General features: G+C 46.1%; 1 protein-coding gene across 1 annotated transcript in view; it reads left to right on the top strand.

The window, feature by feature from the left end:
- Positions 1-16382, top strand: part of Adam19 (ADAM metallopeptidase domain 19) — a 154092-nt gene that overhangs the window by 121671 nt on the left and 16039 nt on the right. The window contains exons 8-14 of the mRNA XM_010622280.2: positions 2585-2656; positions 6029-6195; positions 8412-8496; positions 9806-9945; positions 12015-12192; positions 13345-13434; positions 15995-16190. Coding sequence (XP_010620582.1) covers positions 2585-2656; positions 6029-6195; positions 8412-8496; positions 9806-9945; positions 12015-12192; positions 13345-13434; positions 15995-16190 — 928 coding nt within the window. The remainder of the gene's footprint in view (positions 1-2584; positions 2657-6028; positions 6196-8411; positions 8497-9805; positions 9946-12014; positions 12193-13344; positions 13435-15994; positions 16191-16382) is intronic.

Genomic DNA, 16382 nt, shown 5'->3' with positions numbered 1-16382 from the left:
TGTGTGTGTGTGTGTGTGTGTGTGTGTGTGTGTGTGTGTGAGTGTGTAGTATTCTCTGTCTTTTGTTTCCTCTCCAAAGACAAGTGTGTATATAGGATGCGCGAAGAATGTGGGGAACAAAAACCAAAGCAAATTTCAAAGCCACCTGAGGGTCTACACTCCAGCCCCTGTCCTCAAAACTACCCTACTGGGAGGATTGCTAAGAAAAAGTGAGCTTCTTCAACTCCAGGGCATTTTTCCATTTAATTGTTACTCTTAAGAGCATCTGAAAATGAAGTCTTTAGTCATGTTTTTACTGCCACAGAGCCCTTTGAGCAGATAAAAGTTCCCGGGGACCCCAGTAGTCAGGAGCATAGAAAGCCAGCTGCTCTAGTTTAAAGAAGGGGTGTTTTTTTCTTTACCTTACACTGTCCCCAGTGGCATCTTCTTACAAGATTTGATTTTTTTTTTTTTAATGCCGTGTCCAGGGCCTCACACATCCTAGGAATGCTTTGCTATTGTGTTGGGTGCAGGATTTAAGATGCCCTGGCTATGAGTCTGCAGCAGGTACCAAAGCGGGGTGGGGCAGAGATTGGGATCTGTCCAGACATCGATGGGTCACAGTGAGAGCACCGCTGTGGGGTCACCTGGAGCCACTTCCTGTTGCGGAGAAGTATGCCTTCAGTGCCAGGGGCACAGACCTGCCAGACCCCGGCTCCCTGCAGGGCTATGACTCAGCCACTGTGGATAAGAGAACGCACTCATTTCTCAGGGTCCGGGTCCCCTCAGCTGAAGGCTTTGTGTGATGAATGTGAGAGGTTGGGGTCGGGGGTGGAACAGGCCAGCCTGTATTCACAGGCTGGGAATCAGCCTTCTCGTCCCCACCCCTCTCACTTCCTCTGCCAGGGGCTTCTCATCTTCTGGAAGGAGAAATATATTCCTGACAATTAACCTGCAGGAGGACAGAAAAGGGGAGGTCTGCGCATCTGTGATTTACACCGCGTGCTGAGATCAGACTCCCTTCTGCTCTAGGCTCTGAACTCGGGGGAGGCGGGAGTGGAGATTGCAATTGGGAAAATGAGATCAGTCCGGCTGCATAGGAGAGTTGTTGGGAGTCAAAATGAGCGAGCGGCACCTCCCTCCCTGGGTCCAGGTGGCAACTCTCGGAGTGGTTCTCTACATATTCATGCCCTAGGTGAAATGGAAACCAAGGGGAACAAAGAATAAGGTGTAATATTGGAAGAGGGGACAGGACCGCTGTGAACACAAACCTGTGATGTCAACCAGATGTGAGGTAGCTAGGAGAGGATGGTGGTGCATGTGGCTAGACTTCCGGTGTCACCCTAGAAAATGTAAGGTTGAAATACTGTTTTTTTAAACCTGGGATTTGGAAATCACAGCTCATGACCAAATCCAGCACACCACATATTTTTGTAAACAGTTTACTGGAACCCAGCAAATAATAAACCCATTGGTTTATTATTGTTGATGGCTGCTTCCAAACCTCTAAGGCAGAGCTGAGTAGTCAGTGCAGGAATAGTATGGGTTACAGAAAAGGCTTACTGACTCCTGCTTCAGACTGTTTTGGGTGACATGATATTCTCCTTCAACTAGATCATGGCCTTATTGGGCCAGAATTGGATCAGAGTAACATACGTAGTGCATGACTACGGTAAATCCGATGTGGACCCGGTCTCTGTGACAATGGTAGTACACAGATCTACCCATTCTTCGCAAATTGAAGTCTGCCATTATAGGAAATCTCATCTTTGTGTTGCAGAGGTTTTCTTCACATTATTTAGTACTACCATTACTGTAGCGGAAAGAGATACATCCTTTTGAGGCGAGAATGTGTTTGTCCTGATATATTCTCCTTCTGCTCTCTGTGGCAGACATTTCTAATCAAGTGCTGCACTCTTTCCAGGTCCAGTTTCAGTCTATGTAGTCTCAGAATTCTTTCTACTGTAGAAGGTACTGCCTGTTAGTCTGATTGGTGTGCAAGATAAAGCCTATTTGCTAATGTCTATGGAGTATTGCCAAAACCCATGTGTGTCTCCATATGGCCTCCTCTTGCAATTATTTCTTGTTTTCTCAGCAAGATTTCTAAGCCCATTTTAAGTGTGTACTCCTTAAAGACACATAAAGAATCCATGATTACAGCTATTTCTGGGCTTCTCATCACACTGTGTCCTACCTAGTACAGAGCGCAGTGCCTGGCCCACAGCAGTTGTCCCACAGTGATTTTCCCAGTGTTGATTGACCACATGTAAGTAGCCTCTTGAGATCTGTTTGGTGGTGGCTTCATGTTGGGATGATGACCAAGACAAGTTTCAGATTGGTCATCTTTCTAAGCCACAATGGGAGTTTGACAGAGGCCTGGTACTTCTATATACCCCAGACAGAGCTGGTAGAGATGTGAAGGTGAGTATCAACCAAGTCCTGCTCTCCAAGAGCTGTCACTGTAGTAGGGAAGACAGTTTCATAGAAATTAATGCTCATAAAAGGCAGAAGAAAATAAGAACAAATTCAGAGACAAGTAATGAGGCCCAGGAAGGGCCTTGGGAGTGACACTGAGGTCTCACCTGGTTCTGTTCATTTCCTTTAGTTTCAGAAGAATCGGCGAGACCCGGATGCCACCAAACACAAGCTCATGGAAATTGCCAACTATGTTGATAAGGTGAGACCAGGTGTGTACTTTGTGGGAAAGGTGCCAGGACCTCAGAGGGGTTGGAGGACAGGAGATCACATGAACCTGAGCTGCCTTCTATGGTACTGGCCACCCAGTTTCTGAAAGGAAGGGAACAATGCCATAGAGGCTCAGTGTGGTCAGAAGCACCTCTGAACTATGTGCTCATAGGTAAGTAACTCATCTTCCTTAGGTTGTAGTTTTCATTTTTGTTCTGGTTTTGCTTTGTTTTAATTTACAAAGCAGAAGTGTTGGCCTAAATTGATAGCTTTCAGGTTTTTCTTTTAATTTTTCTGAGGGAGTTTTTAAAAAAATGATATCCTATTCTAGTGTCTATACCAACATCAGATAGAAACGGACTGCTCTAAGCTGATAGAGTGTTGTTGTCCTGTGATGTCTTCTCCACTTCAGTGGCTTCAAAGGAACCTAGGGCAGGGAAGAGCCCAGTTTAAGAACTCGATAAGGTTTTCTAAGGTTCCGTGCAGGAGTAAAGCACATTGATTGTCTGACTTAGCAGGAACTAAGTCCAGAGATCCAGATGGAAAGGTACACAGCCTTAATGGGGAGTGGGCTGTTTGGGGCCAGTCTACAAAGTCTCCATCTGCAAAACTGCCCTAGAATTATTAATTGTCTCTCAGAAAGACTGTGAGTGACCTTCCCATCTCAATACCTGTTATACGCTACGCTTAGGAAATGTCCAAATTTTAAAATCTTATTAGAACAGGCTAGTTTGAGACTCAGAAATATTTGTATATATGAAAGAAGGTATTTGTTATAATGTAAAATGCAAAAGTAGAAGGTGACCTCAAATGGCGGTAGCTGTTTGACAAGCTGCTAGAGTATAGTTTTTTAAAAAGTAGCTTTTGATGTGTTTGGTCCAAGATCATACCTGGTAGAATTTTAGGACACTCATTAAGCTTTGAAAGTTTGACTGTGGGCCTGCTAGGGACTTCTGGACCCCAGTTCTGAATGGGAAGTCATAATTTTTCAAACACTAAGAGGACTTAGTATTACTTTAGAGACCAAAAAGCAAATTTGGCAGTACTCTGAGGTCATTCGATGGGAGGTTCTCTGAGCCATATTTTTGTTCTGTCCTCCTTGTTGTAGAAATACAGGCCACTGGCAAGTGACAGGAGAAAGTCAAGCACTGACATTTCCTGGCAGAAAGACCTTTGCTGGACACAGTGGAGTCCTCTTTCTAGCTCCTGGCTCACTTCACAGTAACTTTCAACTGATCCTGCAACCCAGACCCTCAACATCTGGGAAAACAGGGAAGACTTGCTTCCCTGAGGGTATAGAGAAGGCAGGTCCCACTGTCACCCATGTGACATCTACTGTTCTAAAGACCAGGCAGGTTGGGTCCCTCCTTGAGGAACTTCAGCTGGTTTGGTTGATAAAACCAGGGACACTGATGGAAAATGGAAGGCATGTGTTAATTACAAACTCCAAAAAAGAAAGAAAAGAAAAAAAGTGGAGGGAGAAGAGAGGCAGCTGCCAATCCAGACCTTGGTTGGAGCCCATGCCGGCTGGCTGGTCCACTGTGAATCCCTGCCTCTCTCCGGACGGCTGATGTGAGCCACTCCCAACAGGGAGAATGAAGGCACACCCCCCGCTCTGAAGCTTGCTGACCCGGCTACTTGAACTGAACGACTGTTGAACTAAGACTGGAACGAACTATGCTCATTTGATGAATCATGAACCCAGTCCAAAATATTTTCTGTTAACTGTGAAAAAGCCAAGTTTACTTTCTTAAAAACCTCCACAGTGCAGCAAATTCACATTGAAGTCTGAACCCTGTATTTTCTTTCATGAAGGGTGCAGCACAAAACGAAGCAGAGACAAATTTTCTAGAGAAATAAATGGATACTCTGTAGACTCTTCAGTCCATCTTAGGCCACGGTTTTGGGGGAAGGCGTGTGGGTGGTCTGGATTTGTAAATAACTGCAGTACTTTGGCAGAACAGTCATGAGTGGTCGGTGAGGCTATGATCTGTGTCTTCATCCTGGCTCCACCGTTTCCTGCCCAGGCTTTGCTCAGGTTTCTCAGGGCTTAGTACGTAGAAAGTTCTTGACAAACATTGATGTCCTGGTTATCATTTTTAGCTGGGCAACACCTGCCAATTTCAGATTAAGATAGTCTGTGCTGCTCATGTGACCGCTATATTCTAAATGTCACTGACTCAGTAGCATCTAGAGCAGACCCATCAAAGAACCACTTATAACCGCTTTCCAGTAGCTTAGCTTTGAAGCTAAGCAGCTCCTGCTTATATGCACATGAGGTGAAAGAGCCGTGTCCTAGCGTTAGGTATAATCTAGACTTACAGTGGCTGACAGGCAGCTCTTGATTATCGGCATGTAGCTCGGTGGTGCCTGCACCTGCCTTGAAAGCACAAGGTCCTGAGTTGGATCACCAGTACAAAAAACAAAACAACAAACAGTGTACTGGGTGAAAGAAGCTAGGTGCAAAACCTATGTTGTATGATTCCGTTTGTTAAAAAAGGAAGAAAGTCCAAAAAAGGCCAATCTGTAGAGACAAGAAGTAGAGCGATTCTCTCCTGGAATTGGGGTAAGAATGGAATGACTGCACGTGACCGTGAAGGACCTGACTGGCATCGTGAAATGATCTAACACTGGAGTGTTGTAGTATCTTTATATATCCAAAAGCCTAGTAAAGCAGTCAAAATAGGTGGTTTTATGTCATATAAATTATTCCTCCATGAAGTTGTTCTTTTTTTTTTTTTTTTTTTAGCAAGAGAGCTTTTTAAGATACCAATAGAAAGATAAAGGCTATTCAAGAAACTGGTAGAGAAAGTCATCCACCTAGTTAGGCCCAGGAGGGTTATTACAGAAGACAGCAGTGGTCTCAACTACGTCATTCAGGCTGGCCTTGAACTAACAGTGATCCTCCTGCCTCAGCTTCCTGCCTGCTGGGATTCTAGGTGTGCACCGCCATGCTCAGCCTTGATTAGATTTTTTTAATGCTTTTTCTTTTCATATTTTACTATGAAATTTACCTTCCTGTCTTATTGTACTTCTGAACCCAGTCCTCACTTGATGACAAAGTGCAACAACCCTCACCCTTTCTGCATATGATAGCCCTGTATGTATCTGCACCAATTTTAGGTCTTATCTCAGTTTTCCATTCTCTAAGCAAAGATAACACAGTTTTACCCCCAGAATATTGTGAGTCTCTCTCAGAGCGTCCCTTTCTTCTTCTGAGAAAATGTCAAGAATACCTATTCTCTTTCTCCTTGGAGCTGGGGCAAAGGAGAGATCAGGTGGCTGTGTTCTGAGTTCTGAGGTTAGGAAGGGGTGGTGACTCCCATATGGTGTTGATAGAAACCCAGCTCCTTGGTCTTTCCAGTTTTACCGATCCTTGAATATTCGGATTGCTCTCGTGGGCTTGGAAGTGTGGACTCACGAGGACAAGTGCCAAGTTTCCGAGAACCCGTACTCCACGCTTCTGTCGTTCCTTAGTTGGAGGCGCAGGCTGCTCACCAAGAAGAAGCACGACAATGCTCAGTTAATCACGTAAGCAGCATTCTCCTGTGTGTGCCACCTCTGTCTGCTGTGTGTGTGCTCCGCATTTGCCTTCCTTGGCCCAGTGAGTTGCACTGGTTGCACAGGGCCCTCCTGGCTGCCCGACCTAGGGAAGCAGGCATTTCTCCTCCACGTGCTCTGGACTCGGCACACTTCAGAAAATACTATTAAAAATCTCAGAATCCGCTGAGTAGCTGGAACATGGGTGTGTGTTCAGGCAGTGGCCGATGGGTGGCCGCAGCCGCTTTGGGATGGACTTGTTCTGGTATATGAGCTCTTTCCTACCGCAGGCCTTGGGCAGGGGTTCCCCGAGTCACCCTCCCTTCGCTTTCAAGGGGCTCCGTGCTGGGTGCCTGCAAGAGGCAGAGTGGCAGAAGCGCAGGAACCGTGTTCATGGGGTGGGGGGCACTACGAGGGACTGGGTTAGGTTTACATCCGACCCAGAGAGAAAAGAACCGAATTCTGACTGATTGGGTTGCAGTAGTGTGAGACAGCGTACCACTGAGGGTGATTATTGGCATTTACTAGTGTTGGCTTCCAAGGTATTTGAAGGCAATCGCCACAAGAGGCACAGAGATCATAAACCCTTTCCCACCCATTCCTTAAATACATCTCAGAGTCAATGATCATTTAAACCCTGATTTAAATCCTGGGGGAAGAAATGAGAGCCAAGGCCTGGCATGTAAAGGTACAAGATCCCGATGATGAATGTAACTGTACTGTATCCCTAAAATGTGCCAATAAACTCAATGAGAGGGGAAAATAAATAAATAAATAAACCCTGGTTGACCCTTAGAGGTGTGTCCAGCCCGTGATCCATGGCTTCAGTGTTGCCTGTGTTATAACGAAAAAGTGTAAAGGAAAGGAAGTCTTATTGTATACGGACATTACCTACATCGTATGCTTTATGTGGTACCCAAGCCAATTCCTCTTCACTCAGTGCAGCTCAGCCAAGGACCTGCAGGAAGCAGTGGGACATAGCTGTCCCCAATCCCAGGCTCTAACTGGTTACTTACGGTGGTACCTTCATCCAGGAAGAGTCTTTGGGTACCAAAACTATTTGTTGAGGTGGGAGCACGGGGGATGGAGCTCGGGGACTTGTGTGTTCTAGGCGAGAGCTGGACAACTGGGGTCCACCCCTGTCCCCTTCGATCATCAGAACTTTTAGCCTGAATGGGGAAGCATCCTGGTTTAGGCAAAATCTTGAATGTGTGTTTCCAGTAGGACATCCTCAGAGCCATAGCTAAGTTTAAAAAATAATAAGTAGGGCTTCACAGGAATCAGTATACATTTTGCATGTTTCTTTGCAGATTGTTTCTTTGCCTTGAATTCAGCACTTATTTATCACCCCTTTTGTATCAGGTTCTATGCTAGTTTCTAGTGATCCCCAAATAAATAATATAGTCAGATATTTCATGGTGCAGATAAGAAGAAAAACATGGAGATATAGACCATATAATGAATTTCCACAGAAGTCCTTTAAATAGGTGACATACACAAAGATACTGGCATTTCTTTTATCCCTTTTCCTCTATCCTGGATATATATGGCTGAGAGAGGGATGTATTAAATCTCAGGAGGCCGTGGCTGGCCATTGCAGATTAGGATCCTAACTGCAAAACAAAGGCAGAAACAGCTCATCCTTGCGCCCAGCTGCACTTTGTGAGGCTCCCAAGGGGACGCAGCTGCTTCCTTGGCCCCGAGGTGACATGGGAATGAAGCATCAGCCCCACAGCTGCTGCCTAATTCCCTACCCTGTCCTGAAAGGCCCACACGGCAGAGCCAGGGCAAAGGCTTGGGACCAGGCAGCTGGCAGAAGTGGGCATGATTCACTTTGGCATCAGAACCTGTGCTCCCCTTCCCTACCCCCTCCCTCTGAGCTTTTTCCTGTGCAGCAGGAATGGGATGGAGCTTTCAAGCTCTGCCATTTCCTTCCAGGGAATTGGCCATAGGCATGCTGTGGGGAATGCGTGACCTTTTGTGCGCTGTCTGTTTTTCTCTGGAGCAATGAGGGAGCAGGTGAGAGGAGGTGAGAGGTGTAGTGACCTGAAAGTCAGCCAGTGGCCGAAACGTCAGGGCCCCTCCCCTTGGGAATGAACTGGAAATGTCATTGAGACCAGAGAGTGCTTGATAGCCACTGGCTCCTGGACACTTGAAACAGTGCGTCCCTCAGCCCCGCCCAGTTACCCCTCTCTTCTCTCCTGCAGGGGCGTCCCCTTCCACGGCACCACCATCGGCCTGGCCTTCCTCAGGACCATGTGCTCTGTGCACCATTCTGGAGGGGTGAGCTCGGTGAGTCTCCGCCGCAGGCTAGCACTGCAGGAGCTATAAAACGGCCTCTCAGGAGAGGAGGTCACCCCTGAAAAAAGGGATCTGGTGTTTATTATTGCTGAAGAAAAATCCTGGACATCAACAAGACCAATTATTTAAAATCAAGTCATTAAGCTCTAAGACATGGAGGTACCCAAGGGTGACTTTTCATTTACCAGAGTTTATTTTTTATTTCAAGCTCGGGAGACCTGTGAAGTGGTTTCATAAATACATCTCTACATCTCTCATATGCTCCACACCAGGGCCTGGGCAACAGTAAGGGAAGAGAAACTGAAGTGTTTTTATTCCAGGTCCTGCACGATCAGGGATGTGATTACTGAGAAAGAGCGTGTCTCACAGCCATAGGCAATTCCCCTTCTCTTGAAAGTCTGTCTGACTTTGTGAGAGTATTGCGACTGTTTGTTTCTAAGTTGTGAGTGGATAGCGGGAAGCCTGCTGTCCATCTGTTTGTCCATCCTTTCACCCATCCTGTATTTATTTATTGACCAAGAAACATAAATGTGAAAACCCTCAGCTCTAGAGTCAGAACTGATTAGCTTCAAAGAATATTTACAGGGCTTTGGATGAGTTAATAGGTGTCATCAGTTGTAAAATAAAGGTAATTTCACAGTTTATAATCTTAAGGTAAAAATGAAAATTAAAGGAAATCATGCCAGAAACACACATACGTGTTTAGTAAATGTCCTGTGGCTGCTTCTGTGGCTTTTGAGACAAGGTCTTGCTCTGTGGCCCAAGATGGTCTCAAACTCCTGGGCTAGAGTGATCCATCCCTCAGCACGGCCAGTAACTGCCCAGTAACTACAGCCCTTGCCACCTGGCTGCTCTGCTCGCTTGTTTATTCCCTGTTTCTTCAGCTTCTGCTTTTGACAAGAATCACGCGTGACATGAGGTGCCGTGTCTGGGATGCATCTGTCTTGTGGTGCTCTCAGAAAACAGTGAGCAAACATAGCCTATGCTTGACTTGTGGCGGTGTCTCCTGGTCATCGCTCTGTGTCTTTAAGAGATACACCTATAAGGGGAAGAATGGGGAAAAGCGTTTACTGCTTCGGAAATTCATCAGGATACATTGACTTTTAACCATCTGACTCCCTCATAATGACAGTGGCTTTAGACTTGCTGCGAAAAGCAGCTGTGGAGAGCCTGCGTTCCCATCGGCAGAGGATCACGTGGAGAGCTGCAAGGCTTGACTTGGAAAAGGACAGAGATTGTGGGGGAGAGGGATGGACAGTGCTGTCCCCTTGACTCTGACCCGAACTCTCTCCCTGAGCAGGACCACTCTGATAATACCATCGGCGTGGCTGCGACCATCGCCCACGAAATGGGCCACAACTTTGGCATGACCCACGACTCCGAAGGCTGCTGCTTAGCCAATCCTGCTGATGGTGGGTGCATCATGGCCGCTGCCACTGGGTGAGTCAGTGGGAAGGAGGCTGAGGCCAGCACGCTGGTGTGACCCAAACATTCCTTCCAGCTGGCCTTGAGGAAGTTCTTTAAATATGCTGGTAGGGTGTTGAAGAAATTGTGGGTTTTACCACAAAGAAATTGGAAGAGCTCTGAGCTGGGCTTGGTGACACACGCTGTAATCCCAGCGCTTGGGACGCTAGGGCAGGAGGATTGGTACGAGTTTGAAACCAGCCTGGGCTACATAGCAAGGCCTGGTCTCAAAAAAAGAAATTGGGGAAAACACCAAGAAGGGAAATGTATGGAAAGAGCAGGTTTCTAGCAGCAGGTGCCATGCTGATGAAACCCCATATGTACTATTCAGCATTTATACTGTATATGCTGTTTTAATTTGTGCTTAGGGTCTTCAGCCATAAAACTGAGCTGACCACACATGTCATGTTTTCCTTCATCAACTTTTGCCAAGGACCCATTTTGATCACAACCACAGCCCTTGGTGTTTCCATCCCAAAGGAGTTTGTTAAGTGCTCGAAAAGCTCTGATGTAGCTCCAGAATGAGTTGAAGGAAAATGACCACTCACACCCTGAACCCTGACTGCCCACAAGAAACAAGGACACGCAGGCTGCTTCTCCTGAAGTCAGGAGGGCTTTTCTAAACCAGAGCCTTTGAAAAAATTCTAGAGTTTCTTCAGAGGACTTATCTCCTAGGGTCTGGACTCAGCATAAATCACTGGCTTCCTCCAGGACCTGAGTTTCTCCTTGGAAGGCTTCAGGCTGGGACTTTATGTCCCTTCACCCCGAATCAGTAGGGTCTGCCCATGCCGTGCCCAGTATGGTGTCTCAGTGTCTCCCAAAGCAGTTCCCTTTCTCTGGAACTCCTGTGTCCAGTGTCTGGTCATCACTTCTTGGTGGTGACGCAGAAAGGATGATGTTGCTATGTAGAATACAGTTCCACAGGTCACGCTAAAGTCCCTGTGAGCTCACAGTGAAGTCTGCTCCTTTCTCTCCCAGTCTCAGTAGTATCTGTAGACACGTGGTTGAGAGTTACAGTAGTTCCTACTCTAACTTGTTTCACAATTACTCACAAATTTTCATGGTTTAACACCAAATTCTCCTGTGCTTAGCCTTTAACTGGTTTAGAGCACTGGGAGCAGGGTAACTCTCTCTTTGTAGACCCAACTCATACTACAGTTGTTTCCTCTTAACTGTAGGGAATGTTCGAAGACTTTCCAGACACCTAAAACTACAGAGTACTGAAAACCATATATACTGTGTTTTTTTTCTCCGCATCCATATCCATAAGAAAGTTTAATTTGTAAAGCAGGTATGATTAGACATTAAAAACAATAACCAATAAAGTAAAACAATTATAACAATGTACTCTGATAAAAGTTATTTGACCTTATGAATTATTTCTGGAATTTTTTATTTACTATAGGTAACTAAAACCATGGAAAGCAAAACTCCAGAGAAGAGGGAACTACTGTAGTTTTGGTTCTTTTTCCCAGTATTGAGGAAACGAGAAATCATACTCTTTTAATAAACAGTACACATTTGTGAGTTGGCTAGTTCAGTTTGGAGTATGCTCTGTGTTCCACAACAAAGAACAAATCATTGGTCCATGGAGAAATTAAAACCATGATCTTGGTTTCTGTTGGTCTGGTCCTCTGTAACAACAACAACAAAAAAAATCCATCTGATACTGGCTTTAGGAGAAGTTGGGCTTGGCTTGGAGCTGAAGCTTGACACCTATTGTAACACATTCACAGTCTTTTATTTCCTGCAATTCCCTCATGTGACAGAAGGTGCTGTTCTTTTCAAACACCTTTACCGTGCAGAGTAAGAAAAATAAAATACTATAAGATGGTTAATATTTCATGAGGAAGTATGAAAGAATTCCAAGTTCATGTATTAATGTATTGATGAGTGTTCCCAGGGGATGAATGTGTGTGTATGTGTGTGTGTGTGGGTGGCACTGTGAGGATGCAGGTGGAATCAACTTTTGACAGCATGACTGGCAGCTGTTCTCCCTGCTGCATATGCAGACTCTCAGCTATTTCCTCCATTGTCCCCTCTAGCCATCCCTTTCCCAAAGTGTTCAATGGATGCAACAAGAAGGAGCTCGATAGGTACCTTCAGTCAGGAGGTGGAATGTGTCTTTCCAACATGCCGGACACCAGGACACTTTATGGAGGCCGGTGGTGTGGGAACGGGTTCCTGGAAGATGGAGAAGAGTGTGACTGTGGGGAGGAAGATGTAAGTGTCACAGTGGTGCTAGCAGGAGGGAAGAATTCGCACTGATTCCAAGCACAAGGTCAAAAGAGAATAGGACAAATACAATTGCTTAGTCACAGGAATTTCCTACACATGACTATCAAAAGCCCCACCACATATAAGCTGTGGTCAGTGAGCCTTCCAGATGGACCGCTGCTGTAGCCTGTCAGAGCTTGTGCTGGCACTCTTGGTGTCCAGGGTCAGGGTGGAGTTCCGGCGAGCATCTGGTCTAGCCAGAAACCGCAACCCTGTAGCTCTCTCCCCTCCGGTAGAGCTCAGATGGCCTCCTTGGCCCTGCAGCTGCACTAAACTTTTTTGGGAGCCACACAGCCATTTTTATGAACTTGAGCATGAGCCTTATGAGGATGCTGCAAATAACAAGCTCATGCTGTTTATCCTGGGGATGTGATGCAAAGGGAATACAGGAAGAGCTAAAGGGCTGCTAGGAGGAAGGAGCAGGAGTCTCTCTGTATGAGCTCTTTGCTTCCTTTTGATCTTCAAAACCACATAGTGTGACTGTCACTTCTAACAGAAGCGTGTTGTTCTACAAAAAAAAGCAGAACTGGATTGCTTCATCTCTATTTTTTTTTTAAAGGATGAAAATATGTATGCTAACACGCACACAAAAATTGGGGGACAATACATGAGTAACACAGAATATGATGGTGGTGCGAGGGAGGTTCTATGTGTGTGCAGAAAGTGATTTGATTTTCGAACTTGTAGGGTGTGATATTCTTCTTTTGGCCCAAGCATGTAACTTTCAGGATATGACAAAAGCTGTTAAAGATGCTACCACTCTCACCATCGTGATCTTAAAGGGATCAGCCCAGGGACTTCAGAAGAAGGGAGTTGTATTAAGAGCGGTGTGAATACTATATTTTGCCAAATAAGTATAAGCATGGATGTATTGGAAAATACACACTTGAAATGCAGATGCCTTTACCTTGTGGCATGGCTGAGGAGTGTGCCTGTGTGTATTTTCTGTGATAAATTCACATGACCTTGGTAGTAAAGCTGTCAAGAGATGTTCTGGAAGCGGTGTGGAGGGCAGCCTGGGGCTGGGGTGGTGTGGCGAAGGCCGTCCCCCCACCTGGTCCACTGCCCCAGAGACTCACGCCCACCCACTGCCCTCAGGAATGCAACAACCCCTGCTGCAATGCCTCCAACTGCACCCTGAAGGACGGGGCGGAGTGTGCCCACGGCGCCTGCTGCCACCAGTGCAAGGTGAGTGTCCCCTCCCCTACCTGCTGCCATGACCCAGCAGCTCTGCCCTGGGTGGGTGACGGGGCTGGGGTGTGGCTCAGTGTGGAGGGCTGGTCTACTGTGCTCAAGGCCCTGGTTTCCATCCGTAGCACTGGGGTGGGGGTAGGGGCTGAGAAAAGAAAAATGCAAGTTTCAGACCCCTTGGAGTGGAAACAGTTCCTTGAGCTAATTTTACTATTTGCCCCCTGGACTTCAGTGAGTTAAGATCATCCCAGAGGATGGTGCCTCCTGTGGATGGGTAAAACATTTTTAAAAACAAGTACACAGAGAGTAGGTGTGATATTATGTGAGCTCATAATCATAAGTATCACAAGTCTGAGGGACATTAATGGATGTCTTAGAAGAAGCCAGAAAGAAGCGCTGTGCTGAGAAATGTGTATAGTTTATCTCGTTCAGTCCTCACAAGGCCCACGTGGTTTATGTGATTATCCTCACTTGGAGATGAGAAAGCTGGGGCTCATAGAGTATGGGTAACTTACCTAGAATGAAACAGGCAGGAAGAGCTTTAATCCAAGTCTTCCTGTCTCCGGAAGGAAGTAGTATCCCTACTACTGATACAGGAGAGAAATGGTTTACTGCTATTAGTGTGAATATAGCACCGCTGTCTCTTAACCCATAATTCTGGAATTCAAGAAGTTCTAAAATCTGAAAAATAATGTTCTATCACATTTAGTGACAAATTTGAACTGAATTGATATGAGGTTAATTATAGTTTTTTAAAAATCACACTTGGGGCCAGGGATTTGGCTCAGTGGTTCCACCACCTGCCTCACAAGCACAAGGACCTGAGTTTGATCCCCAGTACAAAAAAAAGGCCACACCTAAAGTGAATATTCATATATATCATAATGGTTCACTCAGGCCTTACTGTAAGATTATGTATTATACATGTGTACTTTGAATATGTATTTATATACATATGTAAATTTATAATGATATGTATACATTTGTTATTACATATATATGTATATATACATACAAGGTTACATACACATGCATACAATATAGTAACTGAAAATATGAATCATATTAATACTTATAATCTGAAAATGATCTGGCCTCAGAGTTTGGGGCTGTAATCGGGGACCTTTGCTTCTCCCCACCATTTATCCTGTACTCATTATGTGCCAGATACTGTTCAATTATTTTGTTGGAAGTCATTCCTCTTAACAACCACTTAAGAGAGTTAGGATCTCAAATCATGGGTGTGTGAACATCAAATCCAAGGCCCCAGTGTTGGTTGAGGAGCTAGGACGTGAAGCGGACAGACAGGCTGCGGAGTAGGTCCTCTGTCCCTGCACCTTGCTCCTGATGGAGGAAGCTGCTACAGCTTCCTCTCCACACACTCTTGTCCACACTTGTAGCCAAGGCCCTTTCAGCAGGCAGCCAGGCCCAAGAGCAGCCAGGAAGGGTCTCCCTGCCTTCTTGCCTGTGAGGCCCTTGTAAGCAGTGTGTAGCCTCTTGGGTGCTAAGGAAGGCTTCGTTCTTAGTCCTTGGTTTCTTTACCTGACCCAGGGGAAACTTGAAGACCTTCTGACTTGAACCAGTGTCCCCTGGGGAGGCTGTGGGGGGTCAAGTCCTTCAAGTTTGGGCCAGGCCTCAGAATAAGCGTGGAGTGGAGCCATTGCATCCAGTCCCAGGATTTCATTTGGAGCCTCACAAAGGATCCCTGTTGTCTGAGACCTTGACTTCAGGTCCTGGCTATGTGATTTTGGCAGTTTCCTAACCATCCGAGGCTAGATGGTTTTTTGGTGAACTGCAAAGCGTTTAGTAACCCCAACCGCCAAGGGTTGCGAAAAGATTCCCGGGGAATCTTTTACTGTTTGAGCAACATGTGTTATTGATCAGGTTATTTGATCTACAAAGTTGGCAGATAGCAGTGTCCCTCATCCTCCTGTGAGGGGCAAAGGAGACGGTGTGTGTGACGTACTCAGCCCAGCGCTTGGCTAGGTGACGTCCCGGGATGCATCATTGCTGATGCTCTTTGTCAGCTCAGCAATGTTGTGTGACTGCTAGCTGAATGTGTGCATTTATCCGTGGCCCTGTCTCTTTTACCACTTACTGTGTAATTTTGGAAACATTGTCTATCCTCTGTAAGCCTCAGGTTTCATCACCTATAAAATGGGGCTGATTATATTACATTGGATCGTCAGGAGGATGAAATGGAATGATATTGACATTGGGCACTCAGGAGGGAGTTGTGTAAAACTAGCTGTTATTGCCAGAGCACACGATGAGTTCTTAAATGTTGCATAAATACTGTTTCTTACTGCATACTTCTTCTTAAGACTTCTGTGAAGAGGAAGTGATTGCATTTGTGAAAATTCTTTAAAAAGCCTCAGTCACTGTTTAGATGAAAAGGCCTGTGATGATTTGGGCTACTGAGGTTGCGTAAAAAAGTGCTGTGAAATAAAGGTGTTGAAAGTTCCATTCCACACAAGTGACGTGTGTAAGATCTCGACTGACAAGATCAACGACAAGGACGTCATCGACTGTTTCTGCCTCTCATTCCTCCACTCAGCTGGTAGCTCCAGGCGTCCAGTGCCGCGATCAGGCCCAGCAGTGTGATCTTCCAGAGTTCTGCACGGGCAGGTCTCCCCTGTGCCCCACCAATTTCTACAAGATGGACGGGACTCTTTGTGAGGACGGCCAGGCCTACTGCTACAATGGCATGTGCCTCACCTACCGGGACCAATGCCAGCAGCTGTGGGGCCCTGGTAAGGACTGGTAGGGAGACAGCCCTCCTCCACCACACCACTACCAAGCCAGCCCCACCTGCCGGCCGCTCGGCCTCAGCTTGTGCCAGATACCACCTCTGTATCTTGGTGGGAGACCATTACTCAGCACTCACAAGGCCCTGGGCTGAATCCCCAGGACCACCAAAAAAAAAAAAAAAAAAAAAAAAACAA

The sequence above is a fragment of the Fukomys damarensis genome, unplaced genomic scaffold (assembly GCF_012274545.1).
Source record: "Fukomys damarensis isolate Sample0158 unplaced genomic scaffold, DMR_v1.0_HiC HiC_scaffold_9, whole genome shotgun sequence".
Classification (NCBI taxonomy): Eukaryota; Metazoa; Chordata; class Mammalia; order Rodentia; family Bathyergidae; genus Fukomys; species Fukomys damarensis.
Note: the sequence above shows the minus strand (reverse complement) of the source record. Positions and strands in the feature narration are given on the sequence as shown.